Raw genomic sequence first — 24,098 nt, forward strand, 5'->3', positions numbered from 1 at the left:
GGGCATTTGCTCCCAGAAAGGGAACAGGAGGCCATGGCTAGAGCTTGTCCAGATGCTGTGGGAAAGGACTCCCTTTCCCCCACACTCCTCCCCAGCCTTCCCAACAGTCCAGCTTTGCATCGGGTCCAGCTTTTGACCCAGAGGAAATCACTTCTGGCTGTGGCCAACAGCTGTTTTCCTAACTCAGTTACTGCTTTCAATTTAGCGTCCTGAGGAGTTTAATTCAGAAAACGTAGTAAGACCGTTGTCATGTTTTTCCATGTGAGATGGAAAGGCTGCTTGGCGGGCCTCGGTGTGTGCCTGCAATTTGGGAACATGGCTCTGCAGAGGCTCTCCCCACACGGTCGCCTTCCCCTTCCCCAAACCTGCTCTCGCTCTGGCGGAGGGCAGCGGTGTTTGCCACATGGTGCCGGCCCTGCCAGCGGCTGTAGGGAAAACCCAGTTCCCGTGCAGCCTGCAGGCATGCGGCCTCGAGGGAAATGCCCTGTGGCTTTCACCACGGTGCTCTCACAGGCGGACATGGAGCAGGCTTGTGCCCTGAAGGGACCCCTAGGTGAAGGGGACAATGTGGCCACCGTGCCACCTGGCTGGAGGAAGCGTTTGTGTCCCGTTGGGCATTCCTGTCCCTTGCGTTTGAGCTCACAGTAGGGCCCATTTGAAGATGTGGGATTTGGTACGTGCCCTGCAGGACTGCTATGGCTCAGGGATAGATGGCAACAGGACCACGAGATGGGTCTTTCAGGAGCTGGGTTCAGCCCCAGCCAACAGTGTCAGCAGGAGAGGGCTCACCCTCTCCACTCGGGGCTCAGCTGGGACAACACGTCCTGAGGAAGGTAGAAGATAGAGCAAACAAGGGGACAAACCAGCAAGTCCTTGGATGAGATGGGCCCCGTTGCCTGCAACACCCTGCACCTTGGAGCTCCAGGCTCCTCAGGTCTCTGCTGACATGGGAGGAGGCTCTGCTGGAAAAGCTCTGGCCTGCTACAGCCACACGGGGATCAGCAGGGCTCTGGAAACCAGGTTTTACATTCCTGCTCCAGCTAGCCAGCAAACAACCAAAGCTTCCCTCCAAGCTGGGGCCCTGGTGGAAGAGGTGGTCAGCCAGCAAGGTAGAGAGGTGGGCTGGTGGCCTGGCACTGCTTGGCGCCTGGCCGTCATGCCTTCGAATGGATTTTCTAAGGGCAGAGCCGAGGGTGATGGGAAATATGAGATGTTCCTGTTGTGGAAAAGCAACATTGCTGGCTGGAGCTGTGCATCGCAGCGAGCATGAAATAGCTTTGTGTACGGTGCCCCTCCATCGCCTCCTGCGCAGCCCGTCCCCCGGGCCGGGGGAAGGGGAGAAGAGACTAATGTGTTCCAGAAGATCAGCTGTAAATGGCCGGGGAGGGTAATTCATATCAAACTCATAAACCCTTTATTAGTGTCTCAGGGGGGAAATCCGGATGTGGCCGTTTATTTATTTTGGATTTCGCTTTTTTCTCTTTTCCTTTCAACATTTTCTTCCAGGAGATTTTTAAAGGGACAGGGCTGCCTTTCCTTTTTCAGAGCTTTTATCTTTCACCACAGGCTGGCTGGGGACAAAATAGCCGGGCCAGGCCCAGCGCAGGTCTTGTGGGCTCAGTGCCCACTTGGAGCTGGCCTTCGAGGAGGCTGCTTTGCAATGGGACGTTTGCCCAGCGTCACTGCTGGTCTGGGGCATCCTTCCCCCCAGGTCCCTTGCCATGGTGTCTTCATGAGTGGACATCTCAGCTCCAGCCTCGGGGCCGCTGGCACCCTGTGAGGCTTTGAGCCAGTAAATGCAGGAGGGGGCAGGTCCTGGCTTCCCCCCAGAGCTGAGATATTGCTTCCCAGAATTGCAAGTTGGTGTCCCCACATGGGGACCAGGTCAACCCCTTGCTAGTCCTTGCCCCATGGGGTGGTGACATGCCAGACCCTACCCTTCACCTCCCCTTGCCCTGCAGCATCCGGCATCAATCCCTCTCTGCGGCAACAATGACCCATCTCCTCTTGGCAGGCCCGGATCACAGAGCTGGAGCAGAGCCACCCACAGCAGCTTGCAGAGCCGTCTTCTCGCTATGGCCCAGGCCTGGAGTCGGAGGGCCAGAAGTCAAAGTCACGCAGCGCCCAACTCCAGGCTGAGGACATGCTGCAGAGAGCCCATGGGCAGCACGTTGAGGGCTTGGAGGAGCAGGTAGGGGCCTAGGGCCCCTAGGGAGGAGGGGTGCCGTGTGGGCGTCCTGCGCCAGGCCAAGGCACAGGGGTGCAGGCCCTCCAGACAGTGCTGCTCTGCCTTCGAGGTGTTTCTGAGCCCCATGGCTTTGCCCTGGGCTGCTCTCTCCCAAAGGTTACAGAGCAGCACTGCAGAGCAATGCCAGCCCCACGGCATCCCTGCACCACATGTGGCAGGAACAAGTCCTGCCCCTCTGGCCAAGAACCTAGGTGGCTTGAGTCCCGCTACCTGTGGAGGACTCCTGGGTGAACCCACAGCGTACCTCAGTTTCCCCTGCTACAAACGGAGGCAATGGCCCCATGCACCCAACTCCTGCTGCAGCGTGTGGGTGCACTTGTTGGAAACAGCTGAGCAGAAGATGGGTGCATTTGTAGATGCATCTGTCAAGGTATTTCCTAAAGCTGTTGAGGTCTCCGAAGGCCTCTGTAGGGCCTTCAGAGCACGGCTCTGGTCACCCACAAAGAGGAGTTCAAGCCAGGACAGGCTCTGAGCAGCTGCCAGGAGGAGCTGGGCTTGCTGGCTCAGCTCTGCAAGGCTCAGCCGCGGCTCCCAGGAGGAACACTGCAGCACGAGGGGAGCCCCGCCACCACGCAGCCAGCCCGACCAGCTCAGCGGAGGCAGGAGCACCGGGCCGTCTGTGCCCCTGCCTCTCAGAGACCGCCGGTAATCCCCAGGTCAGCCTTCTTAAAGAGCAGCTGGACCAAGACAAGCGGAAGAGACAGACATCCACCTCTCAGCAGCTCCAGGCAGGGAAATGACCTTGAAATAGCTGTTGTGCCCCTGTGTGCTACCTGCTAAGGCCAAGCACTCAGAGCCACCCTTGGGCAGCAGCTCTGACGGTCCCCCAGGCTGGACTTCTCTACCCTCTCCTTTGCTAGGATGCCCCAGCACCTAGCCAGGAATGGGGTGAGCAGGGCGCTGCTCATGAGGGTGCTAACTTCAGCCTGTGGGAGGATGGAGCTCAGCTTCCCAATCTGTCCAGTTCCCTGTCCTCACTCCAGCCCATCTGGGGTTTGACATCTCCAGTCCCTCACGCTTTCCCCAAATACCACCACCACCACCTCTGCTCCAGCAGTTTTTCCCCTGGCTTAGGCTCAGGACGACCAGCCCGCAGGCAGCCCTGGTGGGCAGGCTAGCGACGGGGGGAGTATTTCCAGCAAGAGGACCCAAAAGCGCCCTGCGCACCCCAGCACCTGACGGGAGCATGACGCAGGCCTGCGTGGAGCCCTGCAGGAACTGCTGGTCTTTTCATGTGGCAGCAGGTGCCTGGGATTAATCCAAGCCAAGTCATCTTGTGATGCGCTGGCCCAAAACACGCAGGAGTGTAAAATCGGGCATCCTACCCACTCGTCGCCTAGAAAATCCCTGTAGAAATCAAAGCGGGGGGGGTTCCCCAGCAACCGCAACAGCCATCTTGGGACCACTGTACCCTTCACCTGTTAGCATTAATACACATTTTTTCCCCATTAATGTTTGCTGGAAGTGGGGGTGGTAGCTTTTTCCTTACTTTTTTTCTCAAAGCCTGGTTCGTTTAGCCTTAAATGAGGGGAGCAGACTTTCCTGACTGTGCACGACAGCAGGCCTGGCCCGCTGGGGCCGGGAGCAGCGGCCCCCGTCACTGCGCTCCCCGGGCATCGGTGGCAGCAAGCAGCCAGGCTCCCGGGCCAGCACCGCCGCGTTTCGGGCCTGGGCCCCTGGGCCGCGAGCGGCGTGTGGGCGAGGATTTGGGAAGCCCGCAGAATACCCTCGCGTTGATGGCAAAGCCGGGTCCCTGTGAGGCAAACTTTCCACGGTGGTATCCACATAATCCCTGGGCTGTTGATCCTAACTGAGTCCTGCTGTTGTTTTCTCCTCTGTTTCAATCCTTACATAATATGTTCCTTGGCCCGTTTTCAGTATTAAAATGTACCTTGCAATAATTACAGTGGAGAATATTTATATTACATTTGTATGGAATAAAACATAAACTCTTTGGAACCGGGGTTCTGATTTCTGTGTCTTCCAAGTGTTGGGAGCTGCCGACGTCCCTCCCCAGCTTTACAAATCGTCAGGCCCTTAGAAGTGCTCGGCGAGGCTGCGGCTCGTGGCTGCCTGCGTGCCAGGCACCCGCAGGGCACCTGCCCCAGGTTGGAGATCGGGCCCGCTCTAGAGCTTTTTCCCTTCTCTTTCCTCCCTTTCAGCAAGGCCAACGTTTCCCCCCTGTATCCCCCTGCTTCGCCTGAGTGCCCGGGATGGTTATTTCATGCAATGACACTTCCGCCGGGATAAATCACAGCAGCTCCATCAGACCAGGAGGGAATTTGGCCCTCTGCCTCTGATGGCACCGGGTTGATCTGTGCCACCGGGGACGTGACCCTGTGCATTTAGCCGGGATGAGCAAATAGGTTATGGGCTGCAGCTGGAGGGGGCTGAAACACAGCGGGGGCCACGGAAGATTTTGCACAAAGCCACGGGAGTGCCTGAAAAGGGGGTGCGGGAGGGGATGAAGGGCACAGAGCTTGATGCTGGACATAGAGCGGAGATTTGCCCAAACCCTCGAGGACGGGGGATAAAACTAATCCTCTCCCCACAGCCTGTCTGGCGGGGAGCGACGTGGAAAGACCACAGTGCCAGCCCATCCGGCAGCTCCGGCAGCGCGCGGCGCCAGCAGCACAGCCCAAATCCTGGCAGCGCTTCTGGTCCTGAGCGCTCGCCCGGGTCCCGGCCAGGCAGGACCCCTTGGCTGGGGAAACGGCTTTTCCAGGAGACCAGGCAGGAGCCTTCAGCTGAACCGAGTGAGGACGTGCCGACGCTACGGCGCCCGGCACGGCCCCAGTGCTGAGGGGAATCCGGGGAAAGGGGAACCTAAGGGGAATTAGGACTCCTTGCTGGTCTGTTGTTTCCAAGATCGTGGGTTTACAACAGTATTTCTTTTTCTTTTTTTCAAGCTCCAGCTCTTGGAGGCAGGTGCCAGAGGAAGGCTCCCAGCTCACATTTAAACTGTAAGAGGCTGTTTCCCAGCTGCCTGGCTGCAGAAAAAGATGCTTCTCCAAGCCAGAGGAAAGTGGGAGCAAAGCAAAAAAAGGGCTTGTTTGTTTGTTTGTTTTCCGCAAAGTGGTGATTTTTAGGGCAGCCAAGGTCCGAGGAGCGGTAAGTGGCTGCACGTGCGGAGCCGGTACCACCCTCGCAGTGCAGGCCTGGGTTTCAAGCAGCACAGGCTCGAAGCTGCTGTGATTCTCCCAGGAGCTGCTGGGAGGGAGAAAAGGTGACATGTCTTTCTCTTCATTTTAGATTAAGCCAGAGCCTGACTGGGGCGGCTGCTATCCTGAAACAGCCGTTGATTGCTAAACCCCCTTTTTAAGCACCTGCCTGGCAGCAGCCGACAGCGGAGCAAGGATGTGCAGGAGCGCAAAAGCAACCCCCCCGCTTTACCGCCGGGGAAACCGAGGCACGCCACCAGGGCACGAGCACCCCGTGGCGTCCGAGCAGCCCGGGGCAGAGCCGCGCGTGGTGCCTGGCTCGTATCGGCCCCGCCGCGTCCACCGGCCCGGGGCTGGCCCCAAGGGGGGGACGGGGGGGCCGCCTCGGAGCTGTGGTCATTAACTGCCTCCAGAAGCAGCATCCATTATTAATAATCAATTAGCGATGCGCAGAGCGTACAAGGGCCGTGCTTTTTATACCAAATTAAATGCATGTTTCGGCCTCCTCACGGCCGGCCTCGTGCAGGTTTTCTAGCTCTCTACCCCACTTTGCCAGGAGAACTTGAGCTTTCTTGATAAAACGATTTGCTGGTGATAAATGTGGCTTTTTTTTTTTCTCAGCGCAGACAAAGGGGCCCTTGAGCCTAACGCATAACTTAAAACATCGCATTCCTGAAAAGAATTTCCTGATAATATTTTTAGCACCTGAAAAAAAAAAAAAAAAGGAAAAAAAGCAAATAACAGCAGTCCCGTCCCGTCCCGTCCCGTCCCCCTCCCTTTTGGCCGTGGCCTGCAGGCTGTTTTATAAGCGCCGCGGAGGAAACTCGCTGCCCCGGGCAGGCTCTGGGATGACCCCGTGAGCCGGGGCCCGTGCGAGGAAGCGGGGCCGAGGCCGAAGGCCCCAGCTCGGCGGCCGTGCCGGCCCGGCGAGGGACGCGGCACGCAGTCAGAGTTTCTTGGGTGGCTGCGTTTTTTTCCACGCCAGAAAGGCGAAATCCTGACGAGCCTTTTCCGACTGCGCGGGCAGCGGGCGACGAGGGAAGGGGCAGGCGGGCCCGGCGGCTTCCCGCCCGGCCTCCTTCAGCCCGCGCTGGGTCTCCCTCCGCACTCGCGAGCTCCCCCGGGGCTCCCGGCCCGCGGTGCCGCCTCTGCCCCCCGCCCCGGCCCGCCGGGCCCCCCGCCGCCCCCCGGCGCCCCGCGCGCCGCCATGACAGGACGAGCCCTGCCCGCCCGCGCGGGGGCGCTCTGCCGCCCCGGCACGGCCCCCCCCCGCCCCGCCCCTTCATTTGCATATCCCCGCCCCGTGGCGGGCCCCGCCGGGCTAGCCGAGCGCCGGTTGGCTGGCGCGGCGCGGCGATGCAAATTTGGCGAGGGGGCGGGGCGGGCGCCGCGAATGAGCCCCCCGCGCCCGCGGCGCGCGGCCCGGCGCGGGCACAGCGGTGCGAGCCGGCGGCGCGGCGCGGGCGCGGCGCAGCCCCGGCCCCGCGGCTCCGTGGCGTGGGGCTCCGCGCGCCGTCGCTCCTCGCCGCCCTTCTCCGCGGCCGCGCCGCCATGTCGCGGGGGCCCGCGCCGGCGTGAGAGGCGCGGGCGGGCCGAGGCGCCGGGCGGGAGGCAGCGCGGCTCCCGGCGCCGTGGCCATGCGGGGCCTGGCGGGCTGCTGGGCTGTGCTGGTGGCCCTGGGCGACTGGCTGTGGGTGGGCGGCGTCGTGCCGCTGGCGGACTTCTACCCCTTCGGGCCCGAGCAGGGCGACGCCGCCACGCTGAAGCAGGACGACGGCGGCTCCGAGCTGCAGCCCATCTCCGTGCGCTTCCCCTTCTTCGGCGCGGGCCACACCGGGCTCTACGTGAGTACCGGCCGCGGTGGCCACGGAGCCGCGGCCGCCGAGGTGGCGCCGGGGGGGCTCGGGCGCCGCGCGCGGGGTCACGCCGAGGGTTGCTCTGCCCCGCGGCGACCACCCCCGGGTCTCGCTGCTCGTAAGAGCAGCGAGACCCGGGGGTGGTCGCCGCGGGGCAGAGCAACCCCTGGCACACGCTGGCTGTTACGCGGCCGAGGACGGGTTTTACGCGCTTTTATCACCGGTGCGTCCGCTGTGTGCCAGGCTGCGGCCGCAGAGCAGCCTCGCGGAGTCACGCTTCTGCTGAACGTAGCCTCGACGTGGCCTGAAACCTCTTGCAACGGAAGCTCGGTGCTGCTGGGGCGGCTTGGAGCCTCGCAGACCTCGGGAGTGCGGAGAGCCCTTCCCATCCGTCTGCTGGGGTGGTTTGAGCTAGACCGGGCAGAAGCAGGTGGGGTGAAACACATGGGTGAAGGTGGGGATCGGCTGGGAAGCTGTCAGGCTGCCATAAGCAAGGGCAAGCCTGGAGATCACAAGGTGAGGAGCACCAAAGGTGTCTCTGACCGTGGGACAGGAGGAGGAGAGGAGGATTGGGGGCAGCTGCCAGGGTTTCTTGGCTGTGGAGCACTAAGTCACCTGAGAGCCCAACCTTTGGTGCCGCTAAACCTGCAGATTTGCAGAGGAGAGACTAGAGAAGTGCAGAGGGATGATAGAGCCCCATGGGTTTCCTGTATAGGGTAGGAGGGAAGGAGAAGAGATCGGAGCAGTTCCTGCAAGCTGCATGGGGACTGTTCAGTGGGGAAGGCAGAGGTAGCTGATGGCCACTGAAGGCAAGTGCTGCCACTGCAATGAGGGGTAGACATCAGCAAGGAATCATACTGAGATGAGCCAACTGAGAGGTAGAGGTGGCCAAGGGAAGAAAACCTTCCCTCATTGAGGCAGGTGGTTTGGGTGCTAACAAAATGGGTGGCAACACCTCTCCTCCTATGCCAGGCTTCCCTCTGCCTCCTCTGCTTGCACCAGTGGGGAAGGCAGAGTGCTCTGCTCTGCTCTGGGCTTGCTTCGAGTGGCAACCTGTCCAAGAAGCCTTTGTGGTGGAGCTAGGAGCTGAAGCGCCAACTCCCTGGGCAGCCTGTGTCTCCGCCTCCCCCTTCATTTTTCCCAAATCTTTCTCTTTTCCTTTTCTTAATATCCAGCCTGAATTGTTCCAAATGCATCTGGATTTAATTGGCAGCCAGTTGGATGGCCACAATTTAATTTGGAGCATCAAAGTACTAACAGGATGCTGAGATGGAGAGTGTGTTTGGGGTGGAGGGAAATCCCAGGTAGGAGACCTGCAGGGTCCTCTTAGGTCAGGGAACCAGGCTCGGGAAGAACCTACCCCTTCATCACCTGAATTGCCTGAGACCTCTGGCTTGGCAGAGGTTGGGTCAGGTAGATCTGAGAAGGATCCTGGCTCCACTGTGCTTTGGATACTGGACAAAATGCTGACACGTGCCAAGGAGATCTCTGCGCTGAGCAGCGGGGTTAGTCAGATCTGGGAGCTGGCATCAGAGCCAAAAATACCTGAGCCTCCCAAGACCAGTCGCCGGGTGAAGCAGACCTCAGGGCTCCATTCCTGGAGTGGCGCGCCGTGGAGTTAACCTCAGGAATTGCCTGTCCTCCCCGCCAGCAGAGCTTGAGTGTTGGCTTGGCCTCTGGGTAGTGGAGAGAGCCCAGCATGACCGGAGGAGTGTGCATTGCTGGGCCGGTGGATGATTCATGCATGTGAGCTCAGAGCACACATGCTGCAGATCCTGGCTGGAGCGTTTCACGGAGGGGTGGACACGGTAGGGCTTTGGGTGAGATGCAGAATAAACAGAACTGCCCTTTGGGTTTTATTGTAATGCAATGCCTGGGAATACTCAGAGCTTGGCTGGTGACTCAGATGCCTTCTGTTCCCTTCCATGCAAGCACAGCTCATTTGTCTTCCTTTCTTCTCCTTCCCCTCCCGTGGGCTGCCCCACACCTGGAGGGACTGCCGGGCTGCTGCCTCCCCCTCCCTGTGCCGTGTAGGGGAGCAGGCTGCCAGAGAGGGAGAGGCTTCTCCCATTTCTTCCCAGACTCCAAGCAGAGGGGAAAGCAAAAGTGCAAATAGAAAACTAGGATCTGAAGCTCTGGACAGGCCTGGTTCCTCGCATCCCCTGCACTCATTTGCATCTGGCTGCTTGGCCCGAGCAGAAGCACTGTACTCTTCCCCTTGTGTGAGGGGAGCTGCTGTCCTGCCTCGCGGCGGTGCATGGCTCTCTGCTTCGTGAAACCAGCCAGCCGGAGAGCAGCCCCCATCGTCATCCGGGGAGTGTTTCCTCAGGAGGGTGACTGACCACGGGAACTCTGCTGTCCCTAAGGTAGACTCTCCATCACCTGCAGACTTTGAGACTGGATGCTAATCTGCCGTGGCAGAAAGGTTAGCAAATCAGGGCTCCCTGGTGGGAGCCTGGAGCTGTGTGTGCTTGGGATTAGATAAAACATTTCCTCCTTGGCCTTCTAACCTCTGAGGCTCACAGGAGGGAGGTTTCTCTACAGACTCGATGTGAAGGCCAAGAGCTCACCTTGCATGCTGAGGTTCCTCTTTCAGAGAGGCAGGTCTTTAACTCAGAAGTGTGTCTGTGAGTTCAGTTCTTGTCTGGAGTCCTGGGGTGCTCTCACAAGCTTCCCAACGATCGCCTCGACTCGGAGTGAGCAGCTAGGAGCCCCAGATGGCCTTTGTGGAAGGAGAGCCCTCCCTGGAAATGTGCTGGGTTGCTGCAGCCAGTGAGAGCCCCTGCCTGAGCTCAGTGCTGTTTGAAAGCTTAGGCACTCTCTGAGGCTGGAAATACCAGTGCTGGAGCAGATGTTGTGAGGCTGCTGGCCTGAGAACTGAGCGACAGATGTGGAACGTGCTTGCTAATCTACATGTGAGAGTCATTAATTGAGCTGGGAGGATACATTGGCATCTCCCGCGTTCCTAAAACTTGTGTTTCCTTTGAGGATATTAAAATAGAGCCTTCTGCTTTCCATGCTGTTTCCACCACCGAGCGTGCATCGCCGCGTGGTTGCCAGCATCTCCCCCAGTGCTCTGCCTGCGTGCCGCCAGCTCCACGGGAGCGTGGCTGCGTGCAGCCAGCACCGGTGCTGTTCCCCGGGTGCAGGCAGGCTGCCTCCGAGCAGGCATGCCCGCGCATCCCCGAATGGCGCGGCACAAGGTGGGCTCTGTGCTGCGTCTGGACGAGCTCTCAGGAGCTGCCCGGGTCCCTGACTCAGTGGCTGCAGCTGCCTTCGGAGGAACTTAAGCATGTGCTCAAATATTGCCGAAGGAAAGGTATTCTCTCTTGTGTGCCTTGGGCTGGGAGTCTAGGAAGTGGTTGTAAGGAGGAAGGGTGTGACTCGAAATTAAAAGATAAAGTTTCATGCTCAGCCTGCGGCAGTCTTGCCACAGGACTCCGGAGTCCTCTAGCCTGCTTCTCTACCAGGACAGGCTTCGTTCAGGTTAGATCTTTCAGCAGCTTCCAGCAGAAGGAACCCTGCAAATGCAGAGTCTGACTGTGGAGGCATGTCCTCGTCCCTCCCACCTTGCTGGCCACTGTCCAAGGAACCTTGTTTTCTGCTGACACCAAAAACGCCGTGTTTAAACCAGTTCTCCAGGGCGATACGAGCCAGGATATTTCAGTGGCTGTGATACCTCTGAGCCAGGCTCTGACAGCTCCCACTCAAACCAAGCCACAAAGCCCTGGCCCTGCCGAAGCCAGCAGGACCTACCAAATGAGCAGCTGCTGCGTGTACCTTCACCTGCCCTGGGCATTTGCCATGGGCTAAACAGGGAGTGTGCTGGGGACCTGCCTTTGGCCTCTGGTGCTCCAAAAGCCAGTGATGGTGGTCAGGAGGGTCCCTGAGTCGGTGAGGGGAGCCAGAATTTGGGGAACTCCCTAGTTCTGAGAGCAGAATGGTGTTCCTGAAGGATGAGGTAGCTCAGGCTGCAGCGGGGGTGCCTGGTTGTAGAGCCTGCTTTCTTCAACAGGAAAACTTGCCTTTTTTTCTGGCAGGAGCTCTTGGCTGTGGTCCAGCCCCACACTTCCATGAGCCTAGATGTGGCTCGTGCCCCCCTTTGGGGTCTATCCTGAAGATGTCCCTTCTTCCACAGGTCCCCAGTGGGAGGATCATGGAGGAGCTGGTGGTTTTTTCCCCCGAGACTGCAGCTGGCAGGAGGAAATACTTCATTTGCCTGGGAGGTCGGGTTGGACAACTCACGGTCTCTGCTTTGGAGCCGTACCTCGGGGAGAGAGTTAAGCTGACCGTGCAGTTCTGGGCTCTGCTGCGTCGAAGTGCGAGGGAGATTGTGCAGGCTGCCGGGCTTGGGGGGACGAAGCGCCTGAGGAGCTGGGGGCGGCCGGCGGGGCTGCGAGGCTCGCTCGCGTCCTGAGCAGAGCGGACAGGCTACATCTGTTTTCAGAGGCCCTCTCCCAATTCCCTACCGTGAACCGGCGTGGGTGGGGGAGGCGGGAGGCTTCCTCCTCTCGCGCTGGAGCGCCTGGCTTATCGGCGCTCGGGAATTCCTCCAGGCTGCCCGCGTCCCCGGCGCTCCTGGGAAGCGGAGCCGGGGGAAAAGCTCCTCCTGGAGACCCGGTCCCCTGCTGCAGGCAGGGAGGAGCTGCCTGGGGACGCGCCGGCACTGGGCACGGCCCCCCTCTCCGGAGATGGGTCGTGCGTGTCGGAGGGCTCGCTGGGGATGCGGTGGGCTGGCCTGGAAGGGGGGCGCCTCTACCTGCCAGGAGGCACCAGCGCGGTGCCGGGCTGCCGTTCGTGCCGGCGTGCCTTGAGCGTCCTCCAGCACAGCCCGCTGGGAACGCTGGCTCCTCCGGCGCTCCTCGTCTAGGCTCGTGCAGTCAGCGCCGGCCCCGGTTGTCAAAGCTGGCATGTCTTGACGCTTGGCTGTCAGGGCCACACGCGGGGGAGGCGCTGGGCCCGGCTTCCCGTGCGGAAGGCTGGCCTGCCTTCCCACCCGGCTTGTGGCGCCGCGCTGCGCTGTCTCCCGGGAGCCGACGCGGCCAGCTTTGCTGGGGCTGGCTTCCTCAGCCAGGACAGCTTCGCGCTCGAGGCCCGTGCCATCATCCCTGTCCTACGAGAGCAGGAGCTCTCCTTAGCCAGATGTTGCACCCCATCGCTGTCCCAAGGCACATCCCTGTGCTGGCATCCTTCTCCTCAAGGACTTCCCAGAGGTGCTAGGCATCTTTTCTTCTTCCTCTGCTTGTCCTAACTCTTTTCTTTTAAATCTCAGCTTGCCTTTCCCTAGGACAAGCTTTCCCTACACTGCTCGGTGACTTGGCCTCATGTCCTTCACAGCACAAACCCTTTTAGCCTAGAGTTGCCCAGGGAGCAGGATTTCTTCTTCCTTAGGGTTTTCCCCATTTCTTTGTCGGATCTGCTCTCTTTGAATGGCCTCTTGCTGGAAATGCCACGCAGTGTAGGGAAAGCCAGGATCAGTCCTAAGCCTGATTTTTGCCTGTGGAGTATTTTCAAGGCTCTTTCATTGCAGCCCAAAGCACACGGGGATGCAGCCGTGCCTAGAAGCAGCTGCCTTTCGGGAGCAAAGGCAGAAAACTCAAGCCAAATACAGTGAGAGTTTGAAAGACACTGCCCATTTGGAAAAGCCCCTTCCAATAGAATCTGTGTCTGTCGTTGCTGCTAACATCTCGGGCCCCAATGCTGCTAGCACATACCTCACGTCGAGGTGAGCTGGTCCTGGCAGCTCCAGGCAATGCAGCTAAGCATGTTTTTATGTTCTTTGTAGGACTGGAGCCTGCAAAGTCAGTAAGAAAGCAAAATGAAGCAGATTTGATCTGCCACTGGAGGGCCGTGACTTACAGTGCTGATAGCATGTGGGACCGGATTCCCCTGGCATTTGGCTCCTGCCCCTCATCGCACCCAGCAAGCTCAGCGCCTCGAGGCTTGTGCGTGTAGCGAGTGTCTCCATATGGCTGCTGGCAAAAGACCCTGGTGGACGTCCACACGGAGCACGGAAGTGCTTCCACGGCACTGAAAGGAGTCTCGGCAGTCATGGATGTGCTAACGGTCCCTGTCCCAGCATAGGCTGGGGAAAGCAGGAGAGGGCCTGAGCCTCTGGCTGCTGGGAGCAGTGCTGCTCAGAAGGGGCCCAGCCTGCACCCTCCTGCTGTGTGCCCTTGCTTATCATAATATTTTTCTTTTCGCTTTTGGGCGAGGGAGACAGATAAATCCCTCAGGGCAGACTGGAGGGTGAGGGGTGGAGGAGGAGCCCTGGAAAATGCCGTGGTCCTCTTAGTGTTTTAGGCTGTGTTGACTTTGCGCCCTGGATGACATGCAAAGCCGCATTGTCTGAGCGGCCAGGATTGTTCGCGGGGCTCTGAGAAAGGTTGCAAATTCCTGCCCTATTTGACTCCAGCCCTGGGGGACTCTGAGTGCCTGTTGGTATTGCTCTGCCTGGGGGATAATTGGATTAATCCGCAGGATTAGGGCCTCTGAAGTGGTATGCCAGGAGTCAGCAGGTGGAAGCCTGGAGGGCTCTGATTTGCAAGGCTCGCGGGGCGCTCCCTGGGGCCAAGCTCAGCCTGGAGCTCGCCTCTAGGAGCGCCGAGCCGTTCCTTGACACCTCCGGACGCATTAAGGCAGGAGAGCGAGGGAGGAAGGGAGGGGTGCTGGGGAGGGAGGAGGTTTCTCTCCCCTTTGCAAGCCTGTCGGTTTAATGAGAGCTCAGACCAGCAGACACAATGGGGGCTGTGTGCTCGGAGAGATTAGGAGCCTCTGGCAGCAGCTCAACCCCTGCAGTTGTGTCAGGGCACAAAAATGCTTCGTGGGCCTTTGCGTGTAGCAACACCCCAGCGGGGCTCTGGCCAAAAAGGTGAGGTTCGCAGTGCTCGGCGAGGCAGGCAAGAGGTGTGGATGGGACCCCAAGGGTCGCTCGCAGTTGGGTCGCACGCTCCAGGTGGCCAGGATGGTCTTTGGGCTCATGGCCACTTCTAGAGCTGAGCCCTCAGCCCTTGGCCCCTCTCAGGAATTGCAAATAGCCCCAACTTTACTCAGGTGTCCAGGAAGCAAGGTTTCCAGCCTGTTTCATGCAAGGAAGTGAGGGAATTGGGTGCTTTCAGAGGCTAGAAGGTGGATGAGGTGATCTCCGCTGGGAGAGACAAAGGGTCTCCAGGGCTCTATATCTGCCTGGAAAGTGTCCAGCCCTTCCCTTCGTTCTGGTTAGCGCCCTGTTTTGGTCCCTGCCGGGGATTTCTGGTTCTAGTTTTTAATACAGCTCAGAAAGTAGGAAGCTGACTACAGTGCCCCTGTGAAGAGGAAGGACCTTGTCTATGCCAGCTCAGTACTTGCCTAGATATGGAGCTGCCAGCTGCCCGGGGTGGAAAGTGCTGTGCCTGTGGGGACAGCGTGATGGGGAGCTGAGCCTCTCCTTTCCCAGCCCTCATCATCTCCCTCTGCAAAACCGGGAGAGGAGCACGGCTTTCCCACATCACACACCTTCGGGGCACTCTGCCCCCTTATCGGATGCCCGTGTTCAGGCAGCCAAGCATCTAGCTGCTGTTGTCCCTCAGCGAGAGGTATCTCGGGCCCTGCCTCTCTCTTCCCCCCTGCAGCCCTGCTTGCGTCTGCATCAATCAGGCGGCAAGAGTGGCTGGCAGCTGCCGTGGAGCCGGCTTTGCCGGCAGTTCAGGCTCCAATCCCAGCCAGGGTTGTGTCGTGCTGCTCTGGAAGCATCATGGGGTTAAGCCTGCTCCCGTTGGGATTAGCAGAGCAATCGCCACGGGGCACAGAGCCGACTGCGGCTCGGCTGAGGAAGGAATTTTTGCCCACGCACAATGTTGCACAACGGGCCAGGTGTGCTGGGAGAAGGGGCCCGGAGAGGGAGGGGGCACGGTGCACAGGGAGCTTGTTGCATCCTGTCTGCCTCCCTCCCTCCCTCTCGCTTCTCAGGTGGCTCTCCACGCGACCCGCCAGGCCCTCAGCCGTTCCCTGGCCTGGCGGAGATGAGTCTGAACTCGGCAGGCACAGGAGCTGGCACAGCACCCAGCCACTGCTGTAGAGGGAGCTGGGTGCTGCGCTCGCGGAGCACGAGGAGGAGGCAGGGGCATGGGCAGCCAGGAGAGTGTGGAGGGGTACCAGTGTGGCTGCTGCAGCAGGAGCAGCCCCCTGAGGTTTGCAAGGGTCTCCCTTGCTCTTTCCCTTCGTCCCAGGCTTCACGCAGCGGGGTTCATGGGGTGACGTGCTTGAGGGCAACCTGGCAGTGATCTCGGTCTGCAGCTGCAGCCCAGGCTCAGCCTTCTGCAGCCTGTAGCCCCTGGGTGACCTGGGACCGTATTGGTGGCCATCTCTTCACCAGGTGCCAAGCCTGCATAGGAGCGGCAGGGTCTGGCTCCCTGTGCAGGATGGGCAGTGAATCCAGGGCTTGAGGGCAACAAAGAACTGGAGGAAGACATCCAGTTTGGGAGCCTGAAGGTTTCCCTCCAGCTCCTGCTTTGGGACAAGGTGAAGTCTTGCCCTCTTGAAAATATGGTGGAAAAACGTCACGAGGGTCTTCACTTTCTTTTGTATGTTACCCATTTTCATGGGCTAAAACACACTCTACCCAGAGGAGACCTGCTATCTCTGGCATCTGCCAGCCCTGCCCAGCCGCGGTTGTGCTGGACATTGAGGGGTGCCATGCTCCATGGGCCTGGGTCCTTCTCTGCCCAGGGGGCCCAATACAGGCTCCCACCTGGCGTGTTTGTGTCCCTGGGCATGTGTCCTTTGGGGATAGAGGAGATGAAGGTCCCATTTGGACCAACTGAACTCAATAGCAAACGAGTTGTTCTGTGGGCAGCAGAACCATAGAAACCTGATTTTCTTCTGTTGAGATGGGGGAGAGGGGAAAGTGTGCAGATGTGGACTCTTTTTGGTCTCTAGTAAGGGTTGCACTTACTCTCTGTGTGCCCAGTGTTCAAGGGCTATTCAAGGGCAGTTCAATGTGTGTTTCAGTGTCTTGGCAATCTCTTCCCCTCTCCCAGATTTGGTCAGAGTTGACCAGCAATTCAAAACTGACTTATGGGACGGACCAGCAACACAGAGTTTGGTCTCCCAAGGTCTACTTAGGAAGCCAGGCTAAAACCCCCTTTGCTGAGGCCTCTACACCTATGTATGGCTCTGTAACCCCACCTTGGGTCTTCGTGCATTTGCTGTGAGTGCCCATGATAAGCAGGAGTTTACGGGGGTACTAGAAGCTGCTTGTTCTGTCCCCAGCTGGACATGTGGAAATGCCTATTCCCCTCAAAAACAGCTATCTGTGCCTTATTCACTCTGTCAGGAGGCCTCTGGTCTAAGAAATGTTGAAATATCGCATTGGGCTGCTCTTCTATCAGTGCTTCTGCACCGGTTTCCAAGGGCTGCTTCACCTGCTGGGGCTGGGCCCAATGCATTCGGTTACACACAGCGTCTTCGCATGGCCCACAGGCAGTGCTGAGCCGGCCAGCAAACACCTTTGCGTGTGGCACTGGCAGCGAGGGTCTCTGCCCCACACAACCCATCTGCTTAGAAGCATAGGGCTGAGCATGATCTCAGTGGCATCTCGTTGAGATGAGCCTCACAAACGGTCTCGCTACCAGACAAGCCAAGACACTCCAACACATCATCTGGGCTAAGCTCAGGAGTTTGTCTGAACCTCACTTGTCTGTAGCCTGGTGATTTTTCCTAGGTAAAAATACCGGTTCTGCAGTCAGGTGGAAGAGGCCTGCTTGTTTGCAGTGCTCACGCTGTGATGCCACGCCGACTGCGTGGGGAGGCTGGGCCGCAGAAGACACAGGGAGACCAGGACACAAGGGCCCAGCTAATTTGCAGGGCTTTTATTTGATCTTGGACTTCTTGGGTTTGTCTGAGTCTTGTTTCTCTGGATTTTGACTTTTAGAGAAAGATTAGATGGCTGTGCTGCAAGGTGCTGTACGAGGCTGCAGCAAGAGGAAGGCCAAGTCGAGAGAGAAGAGGTTGGGGGAGGAAAGAGAGGCTTGGAGAAGCCGAGTGATGTGCCAGGTGTCTCCTAACAAGTCCATAGCAGAACCAAGGCTATACCTAGGTCTTGGAGCTCTTCCTCCAGTGCCCTCACCCTGCAGCCAAGCTGTGGGGACCCCCGAGAACGAGGGAGTGGGTGACAGGCAGAGGGACTCTTACCTGCGCAGGCAGCACTCCATGTTTTGCTGCAGGGCTCTCAGCACCCTGGCACGGGGCAAGTGCAGAGCCAGCCTGCTGTTTCCCAGAGGTCAGGCACTGACCCTGGCCTCAAAACGTGCCCTTAGCCATGTGCTTGTCACAGGGAGAGGTGACGGTGTTGGGGAAGCACCCCAACTACAGGACGGGGACCTCAAGCATGTGTAAAATAGCCCTGCTTGCCATGAGCCTCCAGGACCGGAGCTGGCAGAGGGACCTTGCAGTCGCTCCACGAGGTGGCTGCACCTTTGCGCCCATGGGACCCCCAGCAGGGCATGCGGACGGATGCCCGGCTTTGCAGAGTCAGCTTGCCTCCCACCCCCGGCACAGGCAGCGGCACGGCAGGCCTGCTCCTCCACGAGGAGCCAGCAAACGTGGCCAGCGAAGCAGCGCCCTGGGAAGCCAGCGCCCCGGGAGGGTGGCTTTGCACGCTGATATCTCGGAGGAGCCCAGGGGAGCTGGGTGCCTTCCCTCGGCGTGACCAGTGCATGAATCTCGAGTGCAGAGGGCTCACCTGCAAACCTTGACCCTCGAGGCTTGCCTCTAAGCCCCTACCCCTCCTTCTCTAAAAAAAGAAACCTTGGCTTCAGCTCTCTCCCATCTTGCTTTAATAATGGGAAGAACGTTCCTCTGCGGACACACAAAGGTTACCTAGGGTTTGTGAAGTGGGAACCGTATTCCCCTTAGTCATGGCAACAACTGCCCCGTGCTTGCACGGAGGACCTGCCTCGTGCACCCGCTGACTGGCGGCTCCGCGGCACGCTCCGCTGGCGGCAGCCCTCTCGCTGGGGACCTTCATTAGCAGCCTGGAGAGCTCAGCCAGCGCAAATTAACCGTGTCAAAGTTTCCTGGGGCTGGAAACCCTTCTCGGGGACTGCGCACATGGATCCTCTCCAAGCCGCTCTGGGTGGGACTAAGGGGATCAGGAGTGCAGTTGCAGTGAGTTTAGCATGGTTCCTGGCGTAACGCGTGTTCCCGGCTCCTTTTGTAGCACCCAAACGTGATGCTGCCTCCTTCCTCCGTGTGTGCCTGAGTCTGCATTAGCTGTGTGGGCCCTGAGCTTTCCCGAGCAGGGACTCCAGTCTTTGCTCGAGATCCTCCTCTCCATCCTTCCGCGGGCCACGCGAGGGCCTGTTCCTCCCACCAGGCACCCGTTTCCTATCCCACCAGCCCGGTGCATGGCTGCAGCAGTTGTAAACGCAGCAGGGTCTGTGACCCACTCGGATTTCCAGGCTGGAGGCTGCATGGCTGCGTTGTGTCCCTGCGGAGAGGCCACCTGCCCCAGCAGCCCTCCACGCAACCAAAGCCAGGAAGCCTGGCAGGACCCGCTAGCAAAGAGGCAGCCTCTCAAAGGATGGTTAGGGTCACTCTCGCGCATCCCCTGGGAGCTTGGCTGTTCTCTGGGCCAGGAGGAGACTCCCTCGTAACTCGGGTTAAACGTAGTGCGGTGGCACGTATTGATCAAAGCTGGGGTGCTCTGCGCTCCTGCACACCTCGCTGCTGGTTGCAGAGCCCTGCGGGCAGGGGGAACAGCACAGATGTGCCCCTATGCAGCAACGACTGGGCAGCGCAAGGAGGGTGGAAGCCCTGCAGCGGTTGATGTGTGGCAGAGAGCTTGTGCATGTCCTCCCAAGCCAACTGGGGGCCAGAGCATCTCCCTTTGAGTCCTTTCCCCTTGCTGCCTCTGCTTTTTCAGGAGAATTTCCCCATGTCAAGAGAGGTTTTTCCCTCCTTTCCTCTCTTGCTGCGTCCCAAACGCTGAAAATAGCACTCGGACCACATGCACTGAAGGCAGAGGCTACTTCCTCCAGCTGCATCTTGTCTCCAGGCAAATGTGTTAAAAGCCCAGGGTGATCTCAGCTCCCTTTGGGAACCTCTCCATCCGCTTTCCCCCACCCCCAGGGTGTTGCCTGCATAGGATGTCCCGTGTCTGGATGTTTTCATGCCATTGCAGAGCAGGCGAAACTCTGTTAAGTGTCATTTTATTTATTTACTTATTTTAATGAACTCTCTGAAGCCTTGAAGATCTCCTTTTGGCCTAAAGGCCCGGATTTGGTACTTTCTCCCCAGCTGCGGCATGTGTCCCCTGTGACCTGCAGCCATAAATCAGGAGCGCTGTTGCTTTTGCAGTGGATGCCACGAGTTGGAAGAGGCTGCTGCCAGACACGAGAGCTCCTTCCGTTCTCACCCAGAGCTGACGTCCATGCTAACCTCCACTGGGCTAAAAAAGGGTCAGGGCTGAGGTCCTGCATTGGAAGGACCTTTGGGTCTTGAGCTGAAGCAACTCATCTTAATCAATGCCCCTGTGTTGATTTATGCCCATGGAGGAGCTGTCCCCAGCCCGCTCCTCGCCGGAGCCCGGTGCTTCCCGCACAATGTTCCTGTGATTCATGGGCTGGGCCCAAATTCCTGGGCCATGACCAGCCTCTCGCACACAGAAAATTGCTTGAATCCAAAGTTTGCTCAAAAAGGCAAAACAAAACCCCAAAAATGTAACACCTGCATTTCAGCTCGAATTCCATCTACAAACAGCGTTCAGGCCTATTTCCCCTGGAATATTTTCACTGTGGGTTTTGATTTGGGCCAGAGTTCAGAGCGTTCGTGGTTTCTCCTCATTCCTGAGATGTGAGATGATCTTTGTAAAGCACATGGCAGGGAGGGAATTAGCTAAGTAAGAGGGGGCTTCGTTCGCAGGGCTGGTGGCAGCTTTTACCCTAGCTGGTGCTGGCTCTCCCGTGCTGCCTTTTCTGCAGCAGCTGCCTGGTAGTACATTTGAGCTTGAACCCAGGATCTCGCTGGTTGTCTCCAGCCCGCTCTGCCACTCGCTGCTTCTGAAGGCTGAGACACCTAGGCAGTCTGCAGCACAGGGCAGCTTCCCCAAAGGGCTACACATCCTGTGACTCTAGTTGGCACAGCTAATTAGCACTGGAGAACAGCTTTGCACCAGCTCAGAGCTTGGTTTGGGCCTGAGGACCTTGTCTGCCTGCCTGCGAGGGTGGTTGCTCCTGCCTATGTGTCTGGCGTCCCCAACTTTGACAAGAGCAGTCTACAGAGATGCTGCCTGCAGAGGCCAAGCCAGCACCTCGGAGGCTTTTGATGGGATGGCGGTAGCTGGTCGCCTGAGGAAAATGAGCTGATTAGCTTAGCCGCTCGTTAGCTAGCTTGGAGCACTAGGAGATGAACTGCTGCCCCATCCCTGCCCCTCAGTCCCAGGGCAGCTGGCTTCACTGGCTGGGTTTATGGCAGGTTCTTCTGCCTGTGGTTTCCTAGGAAGGGTCGCTCAGACACTTGCGTCTCTCTCACCAGTGCTCAGGGCTTTGAGGCCTGGCAAGGAGCCCTGAGGTCGTCCCTGAGAGCTTGGGGTTACATTTGTCCCTTCACTCAGGGAAGGAGGGGGGAACTGTGTCCTTAGAGGGTCCCTTCAGGCCCTCTCCTAGCCAAGGCGATGGTGACTTTGAGGGGATGGACTGGGTGGCAGGGTTTTCTCAGCCCCCTTCCCGGAGGGCGTTCGCACGGGGGGTTGACCTGCTGGGTGCTGGGCTCTGCTGCCGCCAGGCAGCCTTCGGGCCGTGCAAAGCCAAGCTCTGTGGGAGCAACTTTCACCTAACGCTTCGGGCAGCAGCTCGGTGGAAGCAGCGCCCAGCCCTGGCCGTGCTCCTCTGCGTGAGGAGCAGAGCAGCGAGAAGGAGGAGTCCGCCATCTCCCCCAGCTCCCCTGGCTGTTTTAAGCGAGGAGGCGAAGATGAGCTCCTCAGCGCCCGCCGTCTCAGTGCCGGCAGGGCGACCCAACCGGCCTGGGCGCTGTTTGCTTAAACCGCCGCGGCTGCCGCAGTTTTCTCAGCTGTTCCTGCTTCCTCTGGCCCGTCTCCGGCGGGAGAACAGGGCCCGGCTTGTTCAGGCTGCCTCCCCAGACCCCCGGGCTCGCCAGCCCGCGCCTCCTGCCCGGCGAGCAAGCAGTGAAGGCAGGAGGCGGGGGGAGGCCGGTTTTCCCATACGGGCCGTCAGCGCTGGAGCGAGGGGCACGTCTGCACTTCAAAGGGCAGGAAGGGGAAGCGCTCAAATATTTGTGGAAGGACGGTGTGGGGGAGAGGTAAAAAGTGCCTCTAAAATAAGAATTCAGCCCCACTGACAGTCCCTCGGCCTCTGACTGCAGAGGTAGGGCAGTGTCGGCGTGTCAAAGCCTGAAAACATCCCCAAAGAAGCGTTTGTGCTGCTCAGGACTGGCTTGCGTTGTCCTAGTTGTCTGCTCCGGGGATTTAGGCAGCCTCGCGGTGCCCTCCGAACGTGAGGCACGCACCCTCGGCCCAGCTAGTGACGGCTCCACCGTCGCTTTTGGGTGCCCCTTTCCCAAGGGATTTGGGCTGGGAGCCGCCCCGGGCGAGCCCAATCCCGACAAGCCGGATCCCCCCGGGGCCCGGAGGTGACGCCACACGCAGGAATGGCGACGGCTCAAGCCCAGGCCCGCTCCGCTCCTCGGAGGTCACGCGGAAAGCGTGCGGCGGAGCAGAGCTCCCGGCGAGGGTCCCTGTCACGCGGTGGCTCTCACCACCAGGCCGCCCTTCCTGGCTCCTCGCTGCCGTCATGCTTGCCTCTTCTTTTTCCTCCCTCACAGGTGAACAACAACGGGATCATCTCTTTCCTGAAAGAGGTTTCCCAGTTCACGCCGGTCGCGTTCCCGATTTCCAAGGACCGGCGCGTGGTGGCGGCCTTCTGGGCGGATGTGGATAATCGGCGGGCAGGCGATGTGTATTACCGGGAGAGCAAAGACCAGGCCATCCTGGCGCGAGCGACCAAAGACATTGCACAGTATTTCCCCGAGTTCCCCGACTTCTCTGCGCAGTGGGTTTTCATTGCTACCTGGTACCGAGTGACCTTCTTCGGGGGAAGTTCGTTCTCTCCAGTGAGTGCTTGGGGCATTAGCATGGGCACCGGCGGGTGTGGGAAGCAGGCACACCACAAAATCCTGGACGGTCCTGAAGTGCCAGAGGCTGATGCTCTGTCACTGGCCCTGGGTGAGCGCCCTTGGAGAGAGGAGGTTGGAGGCATCCTCCTCCCCATGTGCAAACTCCTACAAATTAGGGACAGCTATTAGTTTAGGGGTGGATTTTTTTAAAGGAGTTTCTGGTGGAACCAGGGTTTTGGCACCTTTCTTCTACAACAGCTTTGCTCATATAACATCAGTTTGCTCCTGTGCCATACCTTCATAGTCATGAGTGGGACCAGATTGAACCCAAAGACTCCACTTGGGTTAAGCAACCTGAAGGCTTGGCCCATTGCAGAGAAAGCCTTGTGGCACTTCTCCACTCTGCCCAGCTGGGTGGTTGCATGTAGCTGCCACCAAACTGCTCAGTGTATTTGACTGACTGGTGTTCACCCGCCGCTGCTCACTGCAAAGATATGGGGTGGGTGCCAGGTCTCCCTGGCACAAGTGCCTTTGCTCACTGTTTCTCAGGGTGAGTTTGCATGTGGCCAGACCCAGACTGGGGTCCAGAGGAACTGCAAAACACCCTTCATGGCCTCTGGCTCTTCCCATGCTGGACACTCCTTTATATCAACCATATGCCATGTGGACATCTACAGCTCAGTTAGGTCCTAGCTGAGCAAAAGGGAATGCTCTCCTTTTTGTCTGATCTCCTAGATGTTTGGTTGACAGGAACCAAATTGTAGAACTGCCTATATTTTCCCAGTGACTAGTTCAGGTGTTAGGGGCAATGAACCCAGCGTCTACTCTTGGCCATCCTGGTGATGCCATGTTCGTCACCTCAGAATAGTCCCCCGTTTGGTTCCTTGCTGCAACAGAACAGCACCTGCAGAGCCAGCTTTGCAAAAGTAACCCCCTTCCCTGTGCCCTTTTGAGGCTGTGAATCACTGGTGTCCCCCTTCTTGGGCAACTGGATAGCATTTGCCCACCTTTGGCCGTGTTGAGGTCATGTGCATGGGGTCCAAATGTTGGACAGCTTAAAAGTTGGTCTGAAAATTTCTCCCTGAATCCTTGTTCCTTCTGTTCCCCGTCACTGTAACGTGTCTCGCCTGGATGTGGCTTCCCTGTAGGGCTGCGTGCTTGCCGTAATCCTTCCTGGTAGTCAGCTAAAGAGGCTCAACCAACATTATCTGGGGTTTATTTCTAAGCTCTAGGGATTCAAAGACAAATGTAGGTATTTAAATAAAAGGCTTTGTAATCAGAGGTGCAGTACCCTGTACCCTGGAGAACCTGATGAGACCTCTGCCTTTCTTCTAGAGCTCTGAGAAAGGTGTTGCAGCCAGACACCACTTTTCACAGTCCCCTTTCAGACCAAAGTCGCCCCGTGCTGGCTGATCTGCCTTTATATGTGGTTGCTGCCACTCGAGCTGTTCCTTGCCTTTCTCTATAGTGCCCCTAGAAACTGGAATTTCCCTCCAAAAGGAATTGCTGCTGCCTGGACATTGGGGTTTCTTAGTCCTGAATCCAGATGAAAAGTCCCCAGCTCACTGCTTTCTGCAGACTGAGGAAGCTGGCAGAAAAACGTGGAAATGCTGCTTTTTGACACCGCAACAGAAGCGAGCTGTTTTGCTGCTCCTGCCCAGGCAGCCGGCGGGAGAGCCGGGAGACAGGAACGCAGGCAGAAAGGGCCTAGCGTTGTTGCTCCTA

At 58.6% G+C, this 24,098-nt stretch overlaps 1 protein-coding gene across 5 annotated transcripts in view; it reads left to right on the plus strand.

The window, feature by feature from the left end:
* Positions 1-6,947: 6,947 nt before the first annotated feature.
* The window catches only part of SNED1 (sushi, nidogen and EGF like domains 1), a 39,937-nt gene continuing 22,786 nt past the window's right edge, over positions 6,948-24,098 (plus strand). For 3 of the 5 annotated variants that reach the window (XM_026109343.2, XM_026109344.2, XM_026109346.2), the window contains exons 1-2: positions 6,949-7,253; positions 22,083-22,370. In XM_026109343.2, coding sequence (XP_025965128.1) covers positions 7,047-7,253; positions 22,083-22,370 — 495 coding nt within the window. In that variant the 5' untranslated portion in view covers positions 6,949-7,046. Of the gene's footprint in view, positions 7,254-22,082; positions 22,371-24,098 lie in introns of all 5 variants that reach the window. The other 2 variants (XM_026109342.2, XM_026109347.2) reach the window with 2 other exon arrangements.

The sequence above is a fragment of the Dromaius novaehollandiae genome, chromosome 9 (genome assembly GCF_036370855.1).
Source record: "Dromaius novaehollandiae isolate bDroNov1 chromosome 9, bDroNov1.hap1, whole genome shotgun sequence".
In the NCBI taxonomy this organism is placed as follows: domain Eukaryota; kingdom Metazoa; phylum Chordata; class Aves; order Casuariiformes; family Dromaiidae; genus Dromaius; species Dromaius novaehollandiae.